The sequence below is a fragment of the Mustela lutreola genome, chromosome 8, assembly GCF_030435805.1.
Source record: "Mustela lutreola isolate mMusLut2 chromosome 8, mMusLut2.pri, whole genome shotgun sequence".
Classification (NCBI taxonomy): Eukaryota; Metazoa; Chordata; class Mammalia; order Carnivora; family Mustelidae; genus Mustela; species Mustela lutreola.
Window position 1 is genome coordinate 97,145,272 of NC_081297.1, and position 26,639 is coordinate 97,171,910.

The following is a 26,639-nucleotide window of genomic DNA, read 5'->3' on the forward strand; positions in this document are numbered from 1 at the left end:
CCCTAAAAGAATAGTATTTAAAAAATATTTAAACCACATTTTCCTTATCCATTCGTCCGTTGAAGGGCATCTTGGTTCTTTCCATACTTTGGCGACCGTGGCCATTGCTGCTATAAGCATGGGGGTACAGATGGACCTTCTTTTCACTACATCTGTATCTTTGGGGTAAATACCCAGGAGTGCAATGGCAGGGTCATAAGGAAAATGTGGTCCATATACACTATGGAGTATTATGCCTCCATCAGAAAGACGAATACCCAACTTTTGTAGCAACATGGACAGGACTGGAAGAGATTATGCTGAGTGAAATAAGTCAAGCAGAGAGAGTCAATTATCATATGGTTTCACTTATTTGTGGAGCATAACAAATAGCATGGAGGACATGCAGAGTTAGAAAGGAGAAGGGAGTTGGGAGAAATTGGAAGGGGAGGTGAATCATGAGAGACTATGGACTCTGAAAAACAATCTGAGGGGTTTGAAGTGGTGGGGGCTGGGAGGTTGGGGTACCAGGTGGTGGGTATTAGAGAGGGCACGGATTACATGGAGCACTGGGTGTGGTGAAAAAATAATAAAGACTGTTATGCTGAAAATAAATAAATTTAATTAAAAAATAATGAATACTGTTATGCTGAAAATAAAAAAATAAATTTAAATAAATAAATAAATAAATATGTAAACCAACAAATGGGGACAACCTGGAAGAAATGGATAAATTCCTAGAAACAGGAACTACCAAAACCAAAACAGGAAGAAATGGAAAACTTGAGCACATGGAAAATCAGCAAAGAAATGGAATCAGTCATCAAAAATCTCCCAACAAAGAGAACTCCAGGGCCAGATGTTCCCAAGGGGATTCTGCCAAACATTTAAAGAATTAATACCTATTCTCCTTAAAAAATTCCAAACAAATAGAATAGGAAGGAAAGCCTCCTAATTCATTCTATGAGGCCAGCATTAGCCCATTCGCAAAACCAGACAAAGACTCCACTATAAAAGAGGACTGCAGGCCAATATTCCTGATGAACATGGGTGCAAATATTCTCAGCAAAATATTAACAAATCAAATCCAACAGTAATTCAAAGAATCAAGTGGGATTTAATTTTTGGCGGCAAGGGTCGGTCGATATTCACAAAGGAAACAAAGTGATACACCATATTCATAAAAAAAGTATAAGTACCGTATAAAGCTTTCAAGAGATCTATGGAAAGAATTTGACAATGCACATTCAAAATAAGTGGAGATAAATATCAATAAACCCCTGTTGTTAATGGGGTGGTGTTTACAGATATTTCCCATTATAATAGAAATGACATAAGGAGAGTATAATGGAAAGAAGTGTGTAATGCCAAGATTTAGAATCCTGTATAAAAGTAGAACTGTCACATCTAAGATAATCAGGTCTCAGCATTTGTGACCAAGAAAAAAGCAAGTTAACAGCATGGGTGGTCAAGCTTCTGACCCCAATATCTTGTGGAATATAAACATTTCTCAGAGTCATGTCACAATTAGCTGACACACTACAAGCTGAAAGTCTTAGACATTCTGGGGGTGTGTGATGAGATACAGTGTCTTCAAAAAAGCCCAAGTGTAAGGATTTCCTGTTCAAATTTTAAGTGACACATTGAAGAGAAATCTACTTTTTCCACTATTACCTCTCTCTGAGCTTTCACAGGACTGGCAGTCTGTGAAGACCACAGATACTGTCTGTTTAAAAGAGTAACCTGGTCTCCCAGTGGAAGATGTAGGACTCTCTGGCCTACACCAGAAAGGGTATGTGTCACTCCTCTGCTGTCTCTCTCCTAGCTGCCTCACTTAGTGGAATATACAGATGCTGGATGGGATGTACATGAGGTACAGTTAATATGCAATCAAATCACAGAGAACATTGGTATATTTATTCCAACAATTCAGGGTAACTGACAAGAATGAATATGGAAAACATTGGATAATTTCTTAAAGTATTCAAATTCTTGCCTGTGGAGAAATAATTAGGTACATACACATGCACATAATTGTGTTTGCAGATCAGTATAATTTCAAGTGAAATCCCATAAGCATCATGAGAAGGGATGTTTAATTTTGGAATTATCATCAATATAGATATAATTATATATATTATTTGATCTTTAGCCCAGTCTTTGAAAATAGATTCTTAAAACAGACAAACATAGATGAAGGGGAAAAAAAGAGAGGAGGCAAACAATAAGACATTTGTAACTATAGAGAACAAATTGAAGGTTGCTGAAGGGCAGGTAGGTAGGGGATGGGCTAAACATGAGATGGGTATTAAGGAGGGCTTTTGTAGTGATGAGCATTGGAGGTTATATGTAAATGTTGAATCACTAAATTGTTTTCCCGTATCGAATATAATACTATATGTCAACTAACTAGAATTACATAAATATTTGAAAAAATATTTTAAGATGAAACCTTCTATCATAAAAGTCAAATGTAATTCCTCATATACTTGTTTTGTTAAATGAAAGTTTGATTGTTCATGGACAGCAGATGAGGTACCTTCTGGAAAATGTTAATTTAAACTTAAGTATGAAATAATCAAAAACTTTTTAAAAAAATTGACCAAAACTTGACAAAAAAAGATATTTAATACTGAAAGAGATTTCTGTCTAATGGATTATGTTACATGATCTAAAGGATATGAATCAGCAATGATACTGTGACTCGTATTAAAAATACTTAAGCGGGGACCTGGGTGGCTCACTGTGTTAAAGCCTCTGACTTCGGCTCAGGTCATGATCTCAGGGTCCTGGAATCGAGCCCCACATCCGGCTCTCTGCTCAGCAGGGAGCCTGCTTCCTCCTCTCTCTCTGCCTGCCTCTCTGCCTACTTGTGATCTCTCTGTCAAATAAATAAATAAAATCTTTAAAAAAAATTTTTAAAAATGCTTATGATAACTACCATACTACTGAGAACTTAGAAAAGCTGAATGGAATAAGTAGTTTAAATGCGTTATATTTTATATATTTTAATTCCCCGTTTAGATTAGTATAAACTAGGTAGTTAGATAGGAAGTAAATTCTTTTTTTTTTAATTTTATTTATTTATTTGACAGAAAGAGATCACAAGTAGGCAGAGAGGGAGGCAGAGAGAGAGAGAGAGAGGAGAAAGCAGGCTCCCCACTGAGCAGAGAGCCCATTGTGAGGCTTGATCCCAGGACCCTGGGATGATGAGCTGAGCTGAAGGCAGAGGCTTTAACCCACAAGCCACCCAGGCACCCCAGGAAGTAACTTCTTAAAGGTCATAGTCTGTAAATTTGAGACCTAGAAGTAATTCCATATTTTACTGATTTTGAGCTCATTGACTGAATTATGAAATCACATTTATTTCATTTATTAGAATTCCTTATACAACTGAAGTTTCCCTACTGCTTTTGACATTCTTAGGTTTTTCTGGAAGTTTGTACCAACAGTTTTCTTCCATAAATGAACTACACTTTTATTTATCATTTTATGGTTTTACACCTTTACTGTTAAATTGGTTGTCAATTTCTGGTGTTAAATAAGTACTTTAAAAAATACTTTTTGGTGTTTTTTATTTCATTATTGTTCAGGGTTGGGATAAGTTTATTGTGTCATGTAACATTTTCAGCACATAAAAGATTTCTTTTAAAACTTAATGATTTCTTCGAACTCCGCAATTACTCAAAGTAAGAGACCACTTGATAGTACTGCATGACATTTTAGTAAAGAAACCTGAGTCTTAAATAAATGTAATATACTCCAATTTACTCCACATACTCCTGTATGTGCTAAAACTAATATTCCCTAATCTGGGGGACTCAATTTTTTTAACCAATAATGTATTTAAAACTTGCCAAAAAAATGGTGCAGCATTTTCTTTCTAATGTAGCATTTTAATATTAACTATTTTAATATTATTCCAGTAGTGTTGACCTGTTCTATGGAATCTGGCCTTACATTAATGAGGACAGTATAATTCCTGAATTCTTTTCCTTCTTCACTCATTTGTTGCTTTACATGTTTCCAACCAATACTATTGTGTCAAACAGCGAATATCATTATAAAAACCACTTATATCTTCATGAAGCACCACTTTAAAGCTCCAAGAAAATTAGTACCAGATTTTACATTGTTCAACAGCAGATGAGTACTAGCACTCACCACACACTCCACCTACTGTGACTGTCCCACCCACTGTTCATTAAGTCCTTCAGCACAGTCCCATTCAGTCCTGTGCCTGACACCACACAGCTGCAAAGATGAATAACCAAGGAGTTACCTATGCAGAACTCAGTCAGGTTAAGGGTTTAAGAAGACAGCAAGTGAAAGCGAAGGGCACTAAAAGTGGCATTTTGGGAACTGAGCAGGAAATAACATATGCAGAATTAACTCTTCGAGATGCTTCTCGGGATCTTCAAGGGAATGGCAAGAACTACCAATGGAAAGGTAAAATACTTAATTCAGACATAGTATAACTCTAGAATGTGCACTTGGGGAGCAGGGGTGCAGGGAATGAGTAGAGGATGATCTCATATTTTTCATTTGTGTGGTTCAGAGCTTGGAGCTGGAATATGGTATTGTAATTGAAATCTGAGGATGAACCTTGTTCAAGTGTTGTAATTCGTGGTCTTAACCCAATCTCATGAGGGTAATATATTTATTGCAAATGTAATGATATATTCTGAGGGATGATTACAATGACCGATACAAGTTTGGGGTCCAAATTTTTATATGTGACTCTCTGTGCTTTGTTGGTTCTCTTGTATGTAAATTTCCTAAATGATTGTTTTTCATCCATATTTTCTGAGCATTTTCATTTCTCTTCCCACTATTTACCTTCATGTCCAGGGAAGGTCATTGCTGGGATCCTGGGAATCATCTGCCTTGTCTTGATGTCCACTGTGGTCACAATAGTTGTTATTCCCTGTAAGTGTTTCAATGATGACAAGGGAATTTTTCACTTTAATGATCATCGGTGCTCGAAATGTTGCACAATATTATGGAATGGTATTACCTCATTTTAATGCATGTTCTAAGTGTGGAATGGTTACTCAGAATCTGTCAAAAGTAGAAATAACAGAATGAATCTATATAAAGCGTATTACACATATATTCAGATTTCATGCCTGAGATACAGGTTATGACAGAGACTTTATGGAGATATACAAGTTAGTTCTTGAGACTGGTTAAACCAAATACTGTAAAGACTGTGAGGTTTGATTCTTTAAACTTTTGAATTGTCTTCTCCCATATGTTCACTATTTTATTTAATTTTTATGGGTAAAATCAATTTTATCACAGAGGTTTCCCATTCTAAATACTATACCAAACTTCAAACTAAGAAACTCAAATCATAATGACTTATTTAGTTTAATATTAAGTTTTATGAACATTGTTTTAATTTTTCTAGTTGCTGCAGGACCAGTGCAGAACAAGGCGTCCATGGAAATAACGATCCAGAAAGGTAGAAAATCATTTCCAAAACTCTGGTATTAGGAGAGCTTATATTTTGTCTGTATCTTAAGCTAGACAAGTATGATAATAGATGTTTTTTGGGGAAAATGAATTAGAAAATTGCATAGTAAATTTTCATAATTGATGAGAATAGGAGAGTATTACTTATTACACAACAGTGTAATGAGGAAATACTCATTTAAAATCAGCATTACAGGGGCACCTGGGTGGCTCAGTGGATTAAGCCGCTGCCTTCACCTAGGGTCATGGTCTCAGGGTCCTAGGATCAAGCCCTGCATCTGCCTCAGCATCTCTGCTGAGCAGAGAGCCTACTTCCCCCTCTCTCTCTGCCTGACCTCTCTGCCTACTTGTGAACTCTCTCTCTGTCAAATAAATAAATAAATAAAATCTTAAAAAAAAATAAATAAAATCAGCATACATGAGGTACCTGGATGGTTCAGTGAGTAAAGTGTCTGACCCTGGGTTTTGACTCAGGTTATGAACTCAGGGTCCTGGGACTGAGCCCCATGTCAGCTCCAGGCTCAATGCAGTGTCTGTTTGAGATATTCTTTCCCTCTCCCTCTGCCCTCCGGTTCATGCTCTCTCTCTCTCTGTGAAATAAATTAATAGATCTTAAAATAAAATAAAGTTACTACACCCATTGTTAACCAATGGACTCAAATTTCCTCCTGCTTTGACATGATATAATATAAACCGTTATACAATTCCAAATAAGTTGTTTTGTTCAGGGACTCAAAGTGCATGTAAAGATGGACATTTTTGTTTGTTTGTTTGTTTGTTTTATACTGGCACATAAGTAAGGGATGAAAGCCCGACTCTTCTGGGAATGTGCATGTGTTTTTGTTTTATTTTTGCCCGCTTGTGAGGGTAAAGTGGTGTGTTGTATACACATTTGTGTATACATATGTAACTTGCAAACTTGCAAGTTTTAATATTCAAAGCCTTTTGGATAATATCTCATAATCTTTCTTTAGCTTATCATTGTGGTCACTGTCCAAAAGAGTGGATTACATATTCCAAAACTTGCTACTACATTAGCACTGAAAGAAAATCATGGAATGAGAGTCGGTTGTCCTGTGCTTCTAAGAGCTCTACCCTGCTCTCCATAGAGGATGAAGAGGAAATGGTGAGGTTTCAAATGTTTTCAGCTTTTATTAAAAGCTTATCATTTAATATTACATTTGTAGATCTCATCCATATAGTCATACACATTGCTTGTTTATTTATTTTAAAGTCTGTTATTATTCCATAGTTTGACTCTATGATATTTTACATTTTTATATCTTTAATGTACATTTAATAATTTCTAGTTCTTGCTTTTCATAGAAAGCCATATTCTATACATGCTCTTTTGCCTGAAAAAACCTTACTACATTTTTTACCACACATCAAGAAAAACTATGTGATTGGGGCGCCAGGGTGGCTCAGTGGGTTAAGCCTGTGCCTTTGGCTTGGGTCATGATCTCAAGGTCCTGGGATTGAGCCCCACATCATGTTCTTTGCTCAGCAGGGAGCCTCCTTCCCCTTCTTTCTCTGCCTGCCTCTGTGCCTACTTGCTTTCTCCTTGTCAGATAAATAAATAAAATCTTTTAAAAAAAGAAAACTATATGACAGGGCACATTCATCACAAAATAGAATATAACTACACATCTGACCATGAGCAAGAAGTTTAGAGCCTCTATTAGCCCTGCTAATGTTAATACTGTGAAATGTCTTTCTTACTTTTGGAATTTATATCGATGGAATCATGCAGTATGCATTATTATGTGTGTCTCCTTTTGTTCTTGTATGATATTTGTAATCCATCTATATTATTCCATTTGTCTATAGTTTATGAATTTTCACTGCTGCTGTCTTATATAAATAGGACATTTTAAAAGCTCTTCTCAGAAACGTACATACTTTTTAGTATGTGGGTATTATGAATAATTATTTTATGAAAGACTTTTTCTATGTGGTTTCCATGTATTGTATTTATAATAACTTATTATACATAACTACATAATATATAGTATATTTATGAAATGTAAATAATGCATTTATCAAAATAACAATGCATCAATGTGGCTCTGTGGGTTAAGCCTCTGCCTTCGGTTCTGGTCATGATCTTAGGGTTCTGAGCCCCGCATCAGGCTCTCTGCTGGGCGGAGAGCTTGCTTCCCCCTCCTCTCTCATTGCCTCTCTGCATACTTGTGATGTCTCTTCCTTTCTCTCTCTCTGTCAAATAAATAAAGAAATCTTTAAAAAAAACAAAAAGAAAACTACATGATTGTGCATATTCATCACAAAATAGTCAGAACATAAATACAGATCAGATCATGAGGAAGAAGTTTAGAGCCTCTATTAGCCCTGCCAGTTTTAATACTGTGAAATGTCTTTGCTTATTTTTGGAATTTATATAGATGGAATCATGCAGTATGAATTATTATATGTGTTTCCTTTTGCTCTCGTATGATGTTTGTAATCCACCTATATTATTGCATTTGTCTATAGTTTGTGAATTTTCACTACTGCTGTCTTATATGAATAGGACATTTTAAAATCAATTTTCAGAAATTTACTTCCTTTTCAATATGTGGGTATTATAAATAATTATTTTATGAAAAGCTTTTTCTATGTGGTTTCCATGTATTGTATTTATAAAAACTTATTATACATAACTACATAATATATAGTATATTTATGAAAGGTAAATAGTGCATTTGTCAAAAATAGCAATGCATAAATGTAACATTATAATTGTATTTATATATGATTATTATACATTTTCTTCAAAGCATTAGTATGAAAATGCCCAGCCATGGATATGTGTATCTTTCAATATATTATATTATCCCTACATTTATCTAATGTATTGTGTAAACAGATTGTACAAAATATTCCCTTGATTCAAAATTCAGAGATCTGAGAAAAATTATGACAAAAACTTCTAGTGGTTGTAGAACAGTATCATTTTTCTGGGGTATGAGTTATTAGGATATTCTCTTCGGTGAGAAGAACACAAGTGTGTCCCTTGCTTATTTCTCCTAGATGGTGCTTTCTTTGGTCTTCTTGGAAATCCATACCATGTTTTTTTTGTTTGTTTGTTTGTTTGTTTTTTAATTTATTTTTTTATTTTCAGCATAACAGTATTCATTATTTTTTCACCACACCGAGTGCTCCATGCAATCCATGTCCTTTATAATACCCACCACCTGGTACCCCGACCTCCCACCCCCCGCCCCTTCAAAACCCTCAGATTGTTTTCCAGAGTCCATAGTCTCTCATGGTTCACCTCCCCTTCCAATTTCCCCCAACTCCCTTCTCTCTATCTCCCCATGTCCTCCATGCTATTTGTTATGCTCCACAAATAAGTGAAACCATATGATAGTTGACTGTCTCTGCTTGACTTATTTCACTCAGCATAATCTCTTCCAGTCCCGTCCATGTTGCTACAAAAGTTGGGCATTCATCCTTTCTGATGGAGGCATAATACTCCATAGTGTTTATGGACCACATCTTCTTTATCCATTTGTCCATTGAAGGGCATCTTGGTTCTTTCCACAGTTTGGCGACCGTGGCCATTGCTGCTATAAACATTGGTGTACAGATGGCCCTTCTTTTCACTACATCTGTATCTTTGGGGTAAATACCCAGTAGTGCAATGGCAGGGTCATAGGGAAGTTCTATTTTTAAGTTCTTGAGGAATCTCCACACTGTTCTCCAAAGAGGCTGCACCAACTTGCATTCCCACCAACAGTGTAAGAGGGTTCCCCTTTCTCCACATCCCCTCCAACACATGTTGTTTCCTGTCTTGCTAATTTTGGCCATTCTAACTGGTGTAAGGTGACATCTCAATGTGGTTTTAATTTGAATCTCCCTGATGGCTAGTGATGATGAATATTTTTTCCTTACCATGTTTTAAATATGAGCTCTTTTTTGAGTTTACAAGATGGAAATAGCTCTATATTGCATTTTTACTTCCCTATTAGAGTTCTTTAATGATCAGAATTTTAATATTACCATGGTCCAATATATCATTTGGGTGTTAATGATTATTTTGAACCTATTTCAGAAGTTAGTCAAAGCTCATAAATATAATTTCCCATATCAGTTTTATGTTTTTAATTTATTTATTAATTTTTCACTTTAATTAGAGTTTCTGATGCAATTGGAATTTATTTTTGGTGATGTTGTATTTGCAATGCAGAGAGATAAATGTGAAGGTTATAGTTTTCTACATCATAAACCTGATTGATGGAACACAATGTAAAGCAAAGTCGATCTTTTCTTCATAAATAACTTTATACATATATAGTCATATGCATGTCTCCATATGTTCCAATCTGCTTCATATAAGCTATGTAGATAGCATATATCTTTATATAGATAATTATAAACACATATATCAGTCTACACATTCTTTCACAACCCACAGCACTTTGAGTAAAATGTAAAGCCTTCCCTTCACTTGATGTCCCTTTACTGTGTCTCATTTCTACTTTGTTTTAAATGTTTCTCTACTTACGTTGAGAATTACATGAATGTTATCACTTTGTTTTAACTGATGATTTTCATTCAAATATCGAATAATTTAGACACTAGAGTTGAAGCAAAGCCCGTTAGACCTAACGATAGTTTTATACTTTCCTTTGTTTTCCCCTCCTTCCTGATGATCCTTGCAAGATTCCTTCTGTTACCATTTAATTTCTGTTTGGATAATTCCCTTTAGCAGTTCTTTTAGAGTGGGTTTGGCAGTGACACTTTTCCTAGTTTTCCTTTATCTCAGAATGTCTTGATGTCCCCGGCTTTCCTGAGTGATGTGCCCCTTGAATAGTCCGTGATTGATTGGTGTCTACATTTTTTTTTTGTTGTTGGTTGGTTTGTTTGGATCTTTCTAGCATGCTTTTTTTCTATTAGGTTGACTAGAGAGAAAAAACCATTTTGGGGCCTTTTGTCTGTGCACTTTGCTCTCTGTGGTTTGCTCACCAGTCTGGGATATGTGAGGCAAAGAGAAATTCCAGGGCGCTGACCACCATGTCATTCCTTGGGGTTAGAGGGCGCAGTTCTGTCAGCTTTCTCATTGCCTGTTTGAATGTTATGTTTTTTTGTGTATCATATCCAGGTATCTTAGCTGTATTTGGTGGAGGAAGTAGGGAACAGTAGCATATCCTCTCTTTCTTGCTGGAATAGGAATTCTGATATGTAGTAGTTCTAATGTGAATGTTCCTAAGACTGATAGTATTGAGCAACTTTCTCTGTATTTATTTGCCATCAATAAATGCTTTTCAGTGAACTATCTTGAAATATTTTTTTTTGTTATATTTTGAGAATTCTTTATGTATCCTGGCAGCAAGTTTTTTAGTAGATGTATGATTTGTAAATATTTCCTCAGTCTATGACTTGTCTTTCCTTTACTTCAAAGCGCAGACATTATCTTAAGGAACCACACTTCATCAGTTTGTTCTTTTATGGATCATGTTTTGTTTCTCTCTGAGAAATCACTGCCCAACTTGTGGTCAGATGTTTTTCCTAATACATGTTCTTGAAATTTTATCATTTGCACTTACAGATGGCCATCTTTTAACATTTTTGTATATAGTATAAAGTATATATTACTAATTCCATTTGAAACTGATTTCTTCCTCAACATTTATTGTGATACCATACTTTCTCCAAGAAATGATTTTGTATCATTGGCGAAATCTGCATTCCATATATGTGTGGGTGTGAACTTTGCACTTCTTTCTTGGGTTCTTTGATCTTGTATATATTTTTGTCAATACATACTTTAAAAATTGTCCTTTTACAAACAGTAGCTTTATATTAGTTCTTTTTCAGAGTTATCATATCTATTCTAGATCTTTACATGGATGTTTTCTTTTCTATTTCTGTCAGTACAAATGTGTTTTTAATTAAAAATAAAAATTAGTTTTATCTTCTGCATCAGAGAAATCACATCTTTTGACCTTCTTTATTCTGCGAATGTGACAGATTACGTTAATGGAATTACAAATGTAAATCCAATTGATATTTTTTCAATAAATCTACTTATCTTAGAGTTCATTATTTTTATTTATTATCAGAATCAGTTTAGATTGCCATTGACATGTAATTTCCTTTTTTTAGTATTACAAGAAAATGCACAAAACACACACTTTATTAGACCCTTTTTTCTACCTTGTAAGATTTTCTTTTCGGTTCTTAATTGACATTTCATCTTTCTTTCCTCATAAGCATCGAAATATTCTGTAACTGAGTATGAAAAGTTTCTGAATTAGAGATTAAATTATAGTAGAGGTTAAGACACTTCTGATATTTTATTTCCTTTTGTGTTTTGGTTTTCCCAAGTCGTATTTGGTAGGATGTTTTCAATTTTATGTCTAGTTTTAAACATATTTATATATTTTCATGGTATTCTATTATGTTAATTTTACTGTGTTATAATGTACATACAGGCAGTTGCACATGTGATACATGCCAACAGCTGGCTGAATTTTCAAGTGTTGCCATATAGGAAGGAGAAAATGAATATTACCAGCACTTCAAAGTGCCCCTTTCATTTTTTCACCTCCATTTACAAACATTTACATAAGTAGAATGATACAGTATCATATTTTATTTATGGTATTTTCAGGGGAAGCTAAACTTGTCCCTTTCATCCGTAGTTGCATGAAATTGTAAATAGTCCATACTCCTTACTGTTTTTTTTCTTTATTTTTTCTTTTCTTTAAGATTTTATTTATTTATTTGACAGACAGAGATCACAAGTAGGCAGAAAGGCAGGCAGAGAGAGAGGGAAACAGGATTCCTGCTGAGCAGAGAGCCTGATGTGGGACTCGATCCCAGAACCCTGGGATCATGACCTGAGCTGAAGGCAGAGGCTTTAACCCACTGAGCCACCCAGGTGCTCCCATAATTTATATCTTTTGATTGGAATATTTAATGAATTAGCATGAGTGTATTGTTTTGATAGTTGGATTTAGGTCTCCCGTTTTGCTATTCATTCTATGTTTATGTCATTTTCTTCTTCTGCTAGATGTATAACCCTTTTCTGATATATATGTAGGAGTGCCATCACTGAATAATATGATATTTTTATTTGTAATTGCTTGAAAAAATGCTGTACTCTTTTCCATTGTGGCAACACCAATTTATATTTCTTCCAAAGGATTTCCTTTTCTTCAGATCCTCACCATTATTCTCTTATGTTTTTGGAAAAAGCAATTCTAACAAGTGAGAGTTGATATTTTATTGTGATTTTGATTTGCCTTTCCCTGATGATTAGTGGTTTTCTTTCTTGTACCTATTGGCCATTTCTATGTCTTCAGAAAAATGTTACTCAGGCCTTGTGCCTATTTCTGAATTAGATCATTTTCTTTATTTTTATTTCCTTGTTTGTGATATTTATTCACTTTGGATATCAGTCCCTTATCTGATATAGGGTTTATAATTTTCTCCTGTTCTGTACATTGTTCTTCCAAATATTTTTCAACTTCTTTGTTCTTTCCTTTGCTGTGCAAGTGCTCTTTAGTTTAATGTACTCTGTTAATTTTCTGCTTTTTCTTTCTCATTAATGAGATGAATAAAGTCTACTATTACTTCCTCAATTTCATATATTTTTTCTACTGAATCTCCAATTTTCTGGAGAGCCAATGAAGTGAATTTTCATTCAGGTGTATAATAAACTAATTCTCTATGGTTTATTCATATAGTTTTATATCTCTATTGATATTTCCTATTTGCTGTATTCCTGCCATTATATGTGGATTTACTTATCTGAGCTGTTTTCTTTATCATTTCCATGTAATTATTTTTTTTTAAGATTTTATTTATTTATTTCAGAGAGAGTAAAAGACAGAGAAGCACAAGCATGAGCAGGGAGGAAGGGCACAGGGAAAAATGTCTCCCCACTGAGCAGGGAGCCCAATGTGGGGCTTGATCCCAGGACCCTGGAATCATGACTTGAGCCAAAGGCAGAAGTTTAACCAACTGAGCCACCCAGGTGCCCCATATAATTTCTGTATATTTATAAACAGTACTCTAAAATACTGTCTTCTACTTAATGTAACACCTTATTCCAGTAAAAGTTTATATTGACCTATGTTATCTCTTAGCATAGAAGACATTTGTCAGTAACTTTCCATGTTTTGTCTTGTTTTTGTTATTGTTTTTTTAGGTAGATATTTTTAGTAATACCGTGTAAATAACACGCAGTCTGTTTCATATTCTTATATGTATGTTTTTTGTAAGTTGCATACAATATACGGAAGGATCTTCTCCCCTATAATCTGCCTGCTGATATTTTTGTTCACTGTTTCCAAATTCTTATTCTTTATTTTTATTTTTTAGCCTTCATGCCCTGGTGATTTTGTAGCTTAGATGAAACCCACAAGTTTTTTAAAAACTGTGTTCAAAGACTGCAAGTCAGTAGGGCTTGTACCCTCTGCCATGTGATGTGTGTGTGTGTGTGTGTGTGTGTGTGTATGAGTGTGAGAGGGAAGTGCTCACAACTTGAATATCAGTTCTCAAGTCTCCTTCTGCTTTCACTTTCTACTGGCTCATCTTGGTCTCCTCTCCATGTGCCCATAATTTTTTCCATCAGTCAGGAGTGTATAGAAAGCTCTTGTCAACTCTTCCATTGTATGTACTCTCACTAACTATCTTGCCATTGTATTTATGGGGGTCTCAGTGCTTGACAGAAAACCACAACCTCTAACTAGTAAACATATGGCTTTTCCTCATTCATTAACAAGCAAAATCATCACTCTGAGCTGAAAAGTCAGTGGGCTTTTTCAGTCCCTTCCCCACCCCCACTGCTGATTGAGTCTCCCCTGTGGCACCAGCACCATTGCTTTCTGTAGCTTCTCCAAATTAGGAAAATACAAGCTTCTGGATCACTGAGCTACTATGGGCTGGTGCGGAGGCATGGGAGCAGTTCTGGGCTCAAAAACTACAGACGTGCTTCTTTTCACAAAAAATCTCTAGGTGTTTCTCAATAATGGATATTTCTTAAAGTGTTATTAACCTTTGATAAATTATCAGAACACTGAAATTGTTGTCTTTGTAAGTTTTTCCTCTTCATTTACTCGTACTAAGATATTTTTATAATATGTTCAGTGTATAACACTATATTAAAATGTGAAAGATTCTATAGAATCTATAGAAAAAATAACTGTGGTTATTACAAATTCAAATAAGAGCTTTTATTTGACTTCTAAAAAATTCTTTTCTCATAGTGTTTGTTTGGCTTCCTCATTCATTCTTCATGGATTAGTAGAGTTTCCCAGAATATCAATATTAATCCATCTTTGTGTCCAAAAGCCTCTGCCTTCTTTCCTACACCGTAAGTTGCTTAACAACTTTTGTATTTTATGCCTTAAGAGGACTAATCTTACAAAGAATCTGTACAGTATGTGAACAATCCTACAACACAACTGTTAAAGTGTTTCCATAGAATAATATGGGATATACTCAGGTTCGGATGTACAACTATTACTTTATATGAACTGTTTATTGTTTAAAATATTGTGATTTATATTTTTTAAGAGTAATAAGATATAATTCTCTGTATTTCAGGTCATCAGTTTTTTCAGCAACTGACAAGAATTGTTCATTTTTCAACTTTGACTCAAACATGAGATCTTTTGACAACTGTTTAGATCTAAAAATATATGTTTGTAAGCATTAGGCATTTTAGTTACCTAATTTGGGGATAACTATATTTCACCATCTATAAAGAAGATATTTCTCATTTCTTCAAAAGGCATGCAATTTTCCTAGATATTTTTCAGATACTATTTTTAGAACAATTTTAGTTCACAACAAAATTGAGAAGAAGGTACATAGCCATCCTCCACCATCCCTGCATGCACACATGCATGGCCTTGCCCGTTATCAGCATGATTCACTAGAATGGTTCATTTCTTAGCCAAGAGGAGCCTGCAGTTTGCATCATAATCAAGAAAGTGCACCTGAGGTTTCCCCCTTGGTGTCAAAAAACTTTTTCCATCTTAATTTTATTAATGAAAAAAATATATCCTCAGGTACATATTATACATTTCTTAAGCTTTTGTTATATGTTAAATAAAAAAAGTGCAAATTATAATATGGAGCAATGTTACTGTGAAGTCTTCAGTAAGGTCATCAATCCACTCATATTACCAAGTGAATTGATTTATCCTGCAAATAAAGGTTGCAAATAAGGAGCTGCAAATAAGGGTTGACAACCCTGGGTGGCAAGATTACACACGAGAATTGAATCAGGAACAGAAACCAGAGGAAGATTGATGTCAATAAATAAAATTTATTATCCAATTGTAAGGAAAAGCTTACTAGAAGGAAAGGCTACTAAAATGAAGAAAATCATAAAGAATTTCTTAGAATTAAAGGAGAGTACCCAAGGGAGAGATCACTGGGAAGCCCCATATGCTTCCTGAAGATGGGATTTAGATGTCATTGAAGACAATGCGGCCACACACAGCTTCATGGCAGACATGCTCATTGCATTGACCTGGTATATAGCAACTCCACAGTCCATAGGCTGAACAAGGTGGGGATGGATCTCAGGCTGTGACTGACAGGCAGGAAGAACCCCTGTTAGGAGGCACAGAGCAGAAGGGCAGGAAGCTTTCACTGGGACTGGCCACAAGTACCTGCTGGAGGCTGAATACACAGGACTTCCTACGTGCATGCCGCTGGCAACAAAGCCAGAGTGGCCAAATACCCTGAAAACACCATGAAACCAGGAAGAAGAGCCCTTTCTCTTGCAGGGTCTCTCTCCATTGCCTTTATTAATAGAATTTAGCCTCATGTGAGCTGACAAAGAACAGAACTTTATAGGATCCTGCTCCATTGTCCGAGAACAGGGCACAGAGGGATGGGTAGATTTAGAGCTGAGAATACTAAATTGTTCACAGGCACTCAGGATTATAATGAAACAAACACAGGATTATTATATACGACCCATTCCCATCTGCCCCGTGTCTCCAGAGAATGGAATAAACACTTTTCTTCTGAATCACTTCTAGTTCAGCACTATACAAAATTACGCTCATTTTTTGGTAGAGATTGGCTTCTTCTCAGTCATTAATAATGAGTTTCCTTCACTACATTTTCTGGTGTGATGTTTTCCTTACCTGGAGTTCAGATATTTTAGAAGACATCTTGTTTTACTCCAAGTCCCCACTTCTGTTGCCCTTCCCCAGACCCAAAACTACTTTGGTCTAAAAAATAAATGTTAAATAACGAAGAAAACAAGAATAAAATTTAAAGATATTTGTGTGAGTCGAACAGTTTATTATTCCCATAATTCAGGAATAACTTTAGTAATTTGATAATGATTCAGATATTTCTACCCTAGCTCAATGACAAGAGGGAGAGAGATTGAGCTTGATTATTAATTGCAAAAAAATTCATACTTCACATACATATATCTCCTTGAATATAGACACATTTTTTGCACATATTATTTTTTAAAGGTTTGTTATTTGTTTATTTTGCACAGAGGGAGAGAGTTCAAGAAGGGGGGGCAGCAGTCAGAGGGAGGAGCAAGCTGCCACTGTAAAGAGCAAGATGGGAGGGTGCAATACTCAATCCCAGGACCCTGGGATCATGACCTGAGTGAAAAGCAGACACTTAACTGACTTAGCCATTCAGGTGCCCCTACACATATTCTTTACACTCTCTGTATTGATTTCTTATACTCCGATTGAGAAATTATATGAATATTCAAAATCAAATTCATATAATATGTAAATGTTAGCTGACATTGTACTCAAACAACCAAAGATTGCAATTAAATTATAAAATAAGCATTTACTTCTCATTCACCAGTTTCTGCTTTGGCTGGGTTTTAGTTGATCAAGGCTTAGCATGCATGGGCTTGGCTCCAGAATACAACTACAGATTCAGCTCAGATCTTTTGGACATATTTTATTCTTAGAAGAGGAGCTACCTGATATACATGACATCTTATAGCAGAGATTAGCGGCTAGGAGAGATATGCTTCTTAATACCTGGACTCTGAACTCATAAGCTATCACACTCCTACTCACATTATATTGTGAAAACAAGTCACTTGGCCAAACTTATCATTGATTTTCTAGAGGGTTTACTTCTTTCAAAGTGCTCTGATGGAAGGAATGAAGTTTTCTTGAGCAAAAACCTAATCTACCATAATAACTATAGGAATTTTTTTTCTCATTGTATTTCATGAGAGAAACTTGTTTGTAAAAGACAAATATCGGTAAACAGATTTTTGAAATCAAGATGCAGTTACTATTCTTTCTCTTATGGGTCAAGAAACCCAGTCTCCTCACCCAATGTGTTACTTTGGACATATATAATGGTCTTTTTTGGAATAGAAGACATTTTTAAAGGAATTTTCAAGGTTAGCAAGATAGTCTGGTTCCTAGATTTGGTGAAGCTACTGGGCTTAGGGGTGGAAGACACTGAAATGCCCTTTTCCTAGCAGTGTTGAGTATCCCATCAATCCATATGTATTTCTTACCATGGAGAAGAAAGAAAAGTAAGAGAGAAGATCTTTAATATTAACATTCTTTTTTTTAATTTTTTTATTTTTTATAAACATATATTTTTATCCCCAGGGGTACAGGTCTGTGAATCGCCAGGTTTACACACTTCACAGCACTCACCAAAGCACATACCCTCCGCAATGTCCATAACCCCAACCCCCTTCTCCCAACCCCCCTCCCCCCAGCAACCCTCAGTTTGTTTTGTGAGATTAAGAGTCACTTATGGTTTGTCTCCCTCCCAATATTAACATTCTGATGTGGAACCCCTCACAGTTTTTTCTTAAATTATTTTTTACATCTCTACATGCTTCTAAAACAGATGCTAATATCTTACATGTACCCATTAAGAAGCCATGGGAAGACTTTGGTAGAGTGAGCTTAAATGGAGGTTCCACCAAATTCACTGGAGATATATAAGCATGGAATACTATTTTAAGGGAGTTAGGAAAGTGTAAAGTCAGACTAGAAAGAGTCATGGGAGGGCTCAGTCAATTAAGTGACTGACTCTTGATTTCAGGTCATGTCACGACTTCAGGGTCATGAAATTGAGCCTGTGTCCAGCTCCATGCTCAGTGCAGCGTCTGCTTAAGATACTCTCTCCTTTGCCTTCTGCCCCAACCCCATTTCAAATAAATAAATAAATCTTAAAAAAAAAAAAAAAGAAAGAAAGAGAAGACCGTATGGTCTTGATGATAATAGCTTTGTAATACAGTTTCAAGTCCAGAATTGTAAGGTCTCAAACTTTGGTTTTCGTTTTCAACATTATTTTGTCTTTTGGGGGGCATTTCTTATTCCATGCAAATTTTAGGATTGTTTTTTCTACCTCTGTGAAAAATGCTGATGATATTTTGATTGGGCCTCTATTGAATGTATAGATTGCTTTTGGTAGCATACATATTTATCCATATTTGTTTTTCCAATTCATGAGGATGGAATTTTTTCCATTTTTCTTTGTGTCTTCCTCAATTTCTTTCATAGGTGTTCTATAGTTTTAGTTTATCTTTACCTCATTGGCTAGGTTTATTCCTCTGTACCTTCTGGTTTTTGGTGCAATTATAAATATGATTGATCCTTTGGTTTCTATTTCTTCTGCCTCAGTGTTAATATATTGAATGCAACTGACTTCTGTGCATAGATTTCAGCAAAGGATGAATTCCTGTATGAATTATAGTAATTTTTTGATGGAATCTTTGCATTTTCTACATAGACAATCATATCATCTATGAAGAATGAAGGTCTGAATTCTTCTTTGATGATTTGGATGTCTTTGAATTCTTTCCGTTGTCTGGTCGCTGAGGCTAGGACCTTTCCGTTGTCCGATTGCTGAGGCTAATACCATTGAACAACAGTGGTGAGCATGGACTCACCTGTCATGTTCCTGACCTTCTCATACTGCTGTTGAGAATGCAAACTGGGGCAGCAACTCTTGTAATCAGTATGGAGGTTCCTCAAACAGTTAAAAATAGAGCTAACCTATGACACAGCAGGTGCACTACTTGGTATTTATCCAGAGGTACAAACATTGTGATCCAAAGGGGCACATGCACCCTAATGTTTGTAGCAGCAATGTCCACAAGATCCAAACTAGGGAAAGAGCCCACATGTCCATCAGCAGATGAATGAATAAAGAAGATGTGGTATATATACATTGAAGGATGACCCAGGAATAAAAAAGAATGAAATCTTGCCATTTGCAATGATGTGCATGGAACTAGAAAGTGTTATGCTAACCAAAATAAGTTATGTCAGAGAAAGTCAAATATTATATGCTTTCATTCATATGTGGAATTTAAGAAAGAAAACAGATAAACATGGGGAAGGGAGGAAAAACAATGCAAGATGAAAACTGAGATGGAGGCAAATCATAAGAGACTATTAACTATAGGGAACAAACAGGGTTGCAGGAGGGTAATAGATGGGAGGAAGGGACAATTGGGTGATCTTCATTAAGGAGGACATTGATGTAATGACTGTGGGATGTTATATACGACTGATGAATCACTAAATTCTACCACTAAGCCTTTAAAAAAATGTCAGAAGTCAGAGATATAAAGATCAATGTGGCAGTTTTCTCTGTGTCTAACTTTCTAAGACTATGCATTAGGTTTTGAACATTATGGGATTCTTGTTCTAGATCTCAGAGTTAAGCAGTCCTCATTTCAGTACTAATTTCAGAGGAAGATGAAGCCCTTTTATAATCTGCTGTGTTTGCAGCAGAGCAGAAAGTGTATTCTTTGCGGGCACTCAGTTCCAAAGAAAATACAAAAAGGACAAAGTTGGGTTTGTCCAATCTCCTGTACCCAATCTATTAATCTGAAATTTTTATTTTCTAAAATTAATGATTGTAAAGTTATGAATAAAATAAGGCTTTAATGTTTAAAAATTGTTTTTCTGCTCTTATTTACAGCCATTAATTCTTTGCAGCTCCTCCTAAGGAAACATGTAAATATTTAACTTTGTCCCCCTCAAATGCTCTGGATTGGATAAGAATAATAATGGAATCTGAGAGGGGATCAAAAATAATTTTTACAAGAGAGATCCATGTGATAAGACCAAAAAGTTATGACACATGTAATTAGCATCTGACAAGGAGAGGAAAACAATTAGCAGAAGATTATTTGAAGAAATAATAGCTGAAGTTAATCCGAATTTGTTGAAAAACTCCAAGTTAAATTCCGGAAGCCCGGCAAAACCTAAATTAAAATAATAAAAACTAGATCACATGTAAGCACATTGTAGTCATACTTCTGAAACATAAAAATATTGAAAACAATGAGAGAATAACAACACTTTATATATCTAGAAATTCCTTATAAACAATAAATTTAGGAGAAAATAATCATCTCATTAAAAAACCCTGCCAACTCAGAATATGATATCATTAGTAGTCTTCCAGAATGAAGGTAAATTCAGTCATTTTCCAAAAACTACTTGGCCTGCCATGCAAGAAGTGTTAAAGGAAGGAAATGTATCTGGTTTATGTGTAATAATTTCATGAGAAATACTTTATTTGGGAAGGCATAAGCATCTATAAAGTTATAAATTATCAGGGTAAATATGAAAGACGATCTTTCTTAATTTCCTTGTAGTATGCACGGCCATTCAAAGCAAAGTTTGCAAGTTTCTTCCATGTTTATAATGTATGTAATATGTAAGACCTATGACAACTATTTACCATAATGGGGAGGGAAGGGTGTTAACAGACCTGTTCTATACAGGATTTCTTTGTACAACTAATTGTACAACAACAGGATTTTGTTGTACAACTAATTCTACCTAGACCATGAAAAGTTAAGGCTGTGCACTGTAATCTTAGTATAGCCACTAAGAAGAAACTATAAACAGGGAGAGCCTAGAAGCCAATATATTAATTGAAATGGAGTTCTAAAAATTATTCAAATAATCCCAGAGAAGGCAGGCACAAAGTGCACATAGTAAAAATAAATTACAAATCCAGAAGTATATAACTTGGGGAATTAACAGTTCCATAATATGAATCATATACATATGATGACATAATTAAGAAAAGAATTCTTCTATCCCAAATTCTTACTTTGATTATTCCTCCCCATGAGTGTGTGTGGCCTAGCTTCAGTTAGTATTCCTTTGGTAGATTCAATTTAAGCTATTTTCCCTTAAAATTGATATAGTGTTTTCCAGACTACAAAAGATGGATTTTGAAAAATACTTATATTCCTTATTTTTCAATTTCAAAATATATATTAACAGATAAAAAATAAAGTTCTAGTCTTTCACCCACATATCTTTGCTATTATCTTTTTCATATTAAAATCCTCTAAGTGTATATTTTGTCACAGGCAAAATTATTTCCCATATTTTTTTTTAATAATGTTTTTTTTTTAAAGATTTTATTTATTTATCAGAGAAAGAGAGGGGGAGAGAGCAAGCACAGGCAGACAGAATGGCAGAGGCAGAGGGAGAAGCAGGTTCCCTGCTGAGCAAGGAGCCCGATGTGGGACTCGATCCCAGGACGCTGGGATCATGACCTGAGCCGAAGGCAGCTGCTTAACCAACTGAGCCACCCAGGCGTCCCCCCATATTTTTTTTTAAAGATTTTATTTATTTTCATTTATTTGACAGACGGAGATCACAAGTAGGCAGACAGGCAGGCAGAGAGGGAGTGAGGAGGAAGCAGGTTCACCGCTGAGCAGAGAGCCTGATGCGGGGCTCGATCCCAAGTTCCTGAGATCATGACCTGAGCTGAAGGCAGAGGCTTTAACCCACTGAACCACCCAGGTGCCCCTACTTCCCAGATTTTAATGATCATTGTTGCTAAAGAAAAACTTCTGCAGTTTTTCTCAACCCAGGCCATTTAGGATATGGAAACTCTGCTCGAAATTGAAGATCAACCAGGAAAAAAAAAAAAAAAGGAAAAAGGGCAAAAAGCAAAAGAAACACACACACACACACACACACACACACACGCCAAATGACGAAATTCTTGAATATTGATTATGAAGTACACATATTTAGAGTGAATAAAAGTATAATGGATACAGAATGACTGCCAAAAAAAGAGGTTAGTTTCTGATGGTTAGACTTTGGAAAAACCCAGAGTAATTTTTAAAAATCAAAAAGAAGAATTCTACAAATGAAAACAAAAACATTTAAATGAATAATAGATGGAGTGATTAAAGAACAAATTAGAAAAGATTAGGAAGGAAGTAAGTAAATTTAAAGAACACTTGAAGGCAAAAGAAAAAGAGGGAGAAACTATAAAAGCTACAGGTGTGAGGGACAACATTTGCAGAGAGGATCAAACTGATAGGGAAAATGCAGACAAGCCATACTGGAAGAGAGCCTAAGTGATGGTAGTCAGGACTGGTTGTACATTGGATCATCCCATTCAAGAAACACAGTTTCTCATTTTTGGAAAAGATACCTTTAATGAACACCGTGCTGCATCATACTGCATAGTAAAACTATTTTTAATTCCCATCTTTCCATTTTCTGTTGAATCTATGACAAATTGGATTTTTGCTCCAACAGCTCACTGGAACCATTCCCTGTTCTGTACACAAAATAACAAAATCTCATCTTACTTGACTAGCAGCAGCATTCAGCAGAGTGGATCATTCATTCCTCCCGGAAACACTTTTTCACTTGGAATCCATGGCAACATAGTTTTATGGGCTTGATTCCTATCTCATCATTGTGCTTTTGGTCTTGTTTGCTGATTTCACCTCTTCTCCTCTTCCTCTTTACATGAGAGAGTCCCAGAGCTTATCCTAGAACTTCCTCTTATTTACATCCACTTTAAGTTTCTGGGTGACAATCTCTGTTACTTTGTTTTAAGCAGCAGATGCAAGCTGAAAAGCCCAGTTTTATACTTTCTTGCCCATATCTCACCATTCACCTTAGGGCATTGCTATCTGAGTCCTTAGTCAACTGTTCCATTTGTGTGTTTCACACAAATTCACTCTTCGGATGTCCAATCCAAACACAGACTCTTAATCACACCTACTTCATGTATAATCCTTTCCAGCTCATTGAATGGAAACAGATTCAGTCTGTTTTCAGATACTCAAGGTAAAGCACATGCTTCATCCATCACCCCTTTCCTTCTTTCTCAGGCCACGTTCTCACATTAAGAGGCTTCTTTTTTTAAATTGTTTTAATTTTTTATTTTTAATAAACATATATTTTTATCCCTCGGGGTACAGGTACGTGAATCACTAGGTTTACACACTTCACAGCACTCACCATAGCACATACCCTCCCCAATGTCCATAACCCCACCCACCTTCCCCCAAACCCCCTCCCCACAGCAAACCTCAATTTGTTTTGTGAGATTAAGAGTCACTTATGGTTTGTCTCCCTCCCAACCCCATCTTGTTTCATTTATTCTTCTTCTAACCCCTTAACCCCCCATGTTGCATCTCTACTTCCTCATATCAGGGAGATCATATGATAGTTGTTTTTCTCCACTTGACTTATTTTGCTAAGCATGATACCCTCTAGGTCCATCCACGTTGTCGCAGATGGCAAGATTTCATTTCTTTTGATGGCTGCATAGTATTCCATTTTGTATATATACCACCTCTTCTTTATCCATTCATCTGTTGATGGACATCTAGGTTCTCAATAGCTAAACTATGGAAAGAACATTAAGAGGCTTCTTAACACTGACTTCAAAGTATTCCAGAGTCCAGTCTTTCATCGCCATTGCCACTCTTTACCTCAGCCCAAGCTACCACATCCCTGTAGTATTTTGAGTCTCCCTGTTTTTGTTCTTAATTTTTTATTTCTTTTTATCTGCCAAATTGAGACTAGTATAATGTAGTTAGAGTATGCTACTCATCTGTTCCTGCTTCTTGAAAAAGAAATTACAGACTTACCTATCAAAAATATTCATGTATATTACTTTAGAATACAACATTTCTCAATTTTTACTTCATTATCTCCCCCAAACTCAACTGACCAAGGAGTCTTTACAGACACATTATCTCCATGAAAATCCAAAGCCAAATACATGTTATGTCTCTCTTCATGTACTATATGTGTAACGCTGCTTAGATAAGATGGGCTAGAATTTTTTTGCTACCAACACAACAGAAATACAGTTATAAGAGAATATTATTTTCCTTAAAAGAAGAAGAGAGAGAGAGCACAGGCAGGCAGTGTGGTGCAGAGGCAAAGGGAAAAGCAGGTACCCCACTGAGCCAAGAGTCCAATGCCTAGGTCCTAGGACTCAATTCCAGGACCTTGGGAATCATGACCTGAGCCAAAGGCAGACACTTAATAACTGAGACACCCAGGTGCCCTAAGAGAATAGTACTCAAAAAAATATTTAGAGCTACAAATGAAGACAACATGGAAGAAATGGATAAATTCCTAGAAACATGAACTATGAAAACCAAAACAGGAAGAAATGGAAAACATGGAAAGCCAGCAAAGAAATTGAATCAGTCATCAAAAATCTCCCAACAAATAGAACTCCAGGGCAAGATGGTTCCCAAGGGGATTCTGCCAAACATTTAAAGAAGAATTAATACCTATTCTCCTCAAAAAATTCCAAACAAATAGAAATGGAAGGAAAACCTCCTAATTCATTCTATGAGACCAGCATTAGCCGAATCGCAAAACCAGACCAAGACTCCATTATAAAAGAGGAATGTATGCCAATATTCCTGATGAACATGGGTGCAAATACTCTTAACAAAATACTAGCAAATCAAATCCAACAAGAACTAAAAGAATCAAGTGGAATTTAATTTTTGGCTGCAAGGGTTGGTCAGTATTCACAAAGAAAACAATGTGATACACCATATTCATAAAAAAGTATAAGTACCATATGAAGCTTTCAAGAGATGTATAGAAAGATTATGACAATGCACATTCCAAATATTTGGAGATAAATATCAATAAACCCCTGTTGTTAATGGAGTGGTGTTTACAGATTTAAATGACATCAGGAGAGTATAAGGGAAAGAAGCATGTTATGTCAAGATTTAGCAACCTGTGTTAAAATAGAACTGACACACCTACGGTACTCTTCAAAGACCTGAATTTTCAGGTCTCAGCATTTGTGACTGAGAAAAAAGCAAGTTAACAGCATAGGTGGTCAAGCTTCTGACCCCAATACAAACATTTCTCAGAGTCACATCGCAATTAACTGACACTCTACAAGCTGAAAGTCTTGGACATTCTGGAGATGTGATGAGATAAAGTGACTTCAAAACTGACCAAGTGTAAGGATTTCCTGTTTAAATTTTCAGTGACACGTTGATGAGAAATCTACTTTTTCCACTATTGCCTCACTCTGAGCGCTCACAGGGCTGGTAGTCTGTGAAGACCACAGATACTGTCTTTTTACAAGAGTAACCTGGTCTCCCAGTGGAAGATGTAGGACTCTGGCCAACAGAAGGTATGTGTCACTCCTCTGCTGTCTCTCTCCTAGCCACCTCACTTAGTGGGAGATACAGATGCTGGATGGAATACAACAAATACACAATGAAATCACAGAGAACACTGGTTAACTCTATTCCAACAACTCAGGGTAACAGGAATAAATATGATATATGTCAGAGAATATCTTAAAATATTCATATTCTTGCCTGTGGAGAAGTAGTCAAATGTATACACATGTAGATGATAAGGGTTTATAAATCCATATAGCATCACGTGAAATCTCATAAACATCATGCATGACAAGGACCAGTTAATTTGGATTTGTCATCAACATAGGAATAATTTCATATATTACTTGATATTTAGCCCAGCCTTTAAAAATAAATTCTTAAATAAAATTATATAATCATGAAGGTCAAATATAATTCTTCATATACTTTCTTAAATAAAACTGCTTAATTTTTCCTAATAGCAGGATGAAGTAACTTTCCTAATATGCTAATTTAAGTTTACATTTACCTATAAATAATTATAAGATTTCTAAAAAGAAAAAAAAACAAAACTTTGCAAAAGTTTGCACTACACTGATGAAAGATTTCATCACACCACCTCTGTGAATCATGGTATATAGTACGATATGATTCAGAAACAATAATATGGCAATTGTGGTAAAAATAGAAATAAAATAACTAACATATTATTAAAATTTTATAAAGACCTGCTTGAATCTTAAGTGTTTTACATGTATTAGAGCTTACATATTTTCATCTCAATGATAGATTAGTAACCTGGATA

General features: G+C 35.5%; 1 protein-coding gene across 1 annotated transcript; it reads left to right on the top strand.

Moving 5' to 3' along the window:
• Positions 1 to 4,236: 4,236 nt before the first annotated feature.
• LOC131839045 (NKG2-A/NKG2-B type II integral membrane protein-like) lies at positions 4,237 to 16,678 on the top strand. Its single transcript, XM_059186108.1, has 6 exons — positions 4,237 to 4,428; positions 4,831 to 4,908; positions 5,393 to 5,446; positions 6,432 to 6,583; positions 14,676 to 14,782; positions 15,016 to 16,678. The coding sequence occupies exons 1-6, from the start codon at positions 4,242 to 4,244 to the stop codon at positions 15,125 to 15,127; spliced, it is 690 nt and encodes a 229-aa protein (XP_059042091.1). The 5' UTR covers positions 4,237 to 4,241; the 3' UTR covers positions 15,128 to 16,678.
• The last annotated feature ends 9,961 nt before the right edge of the window (positions 16,679 to 26,639 follow it).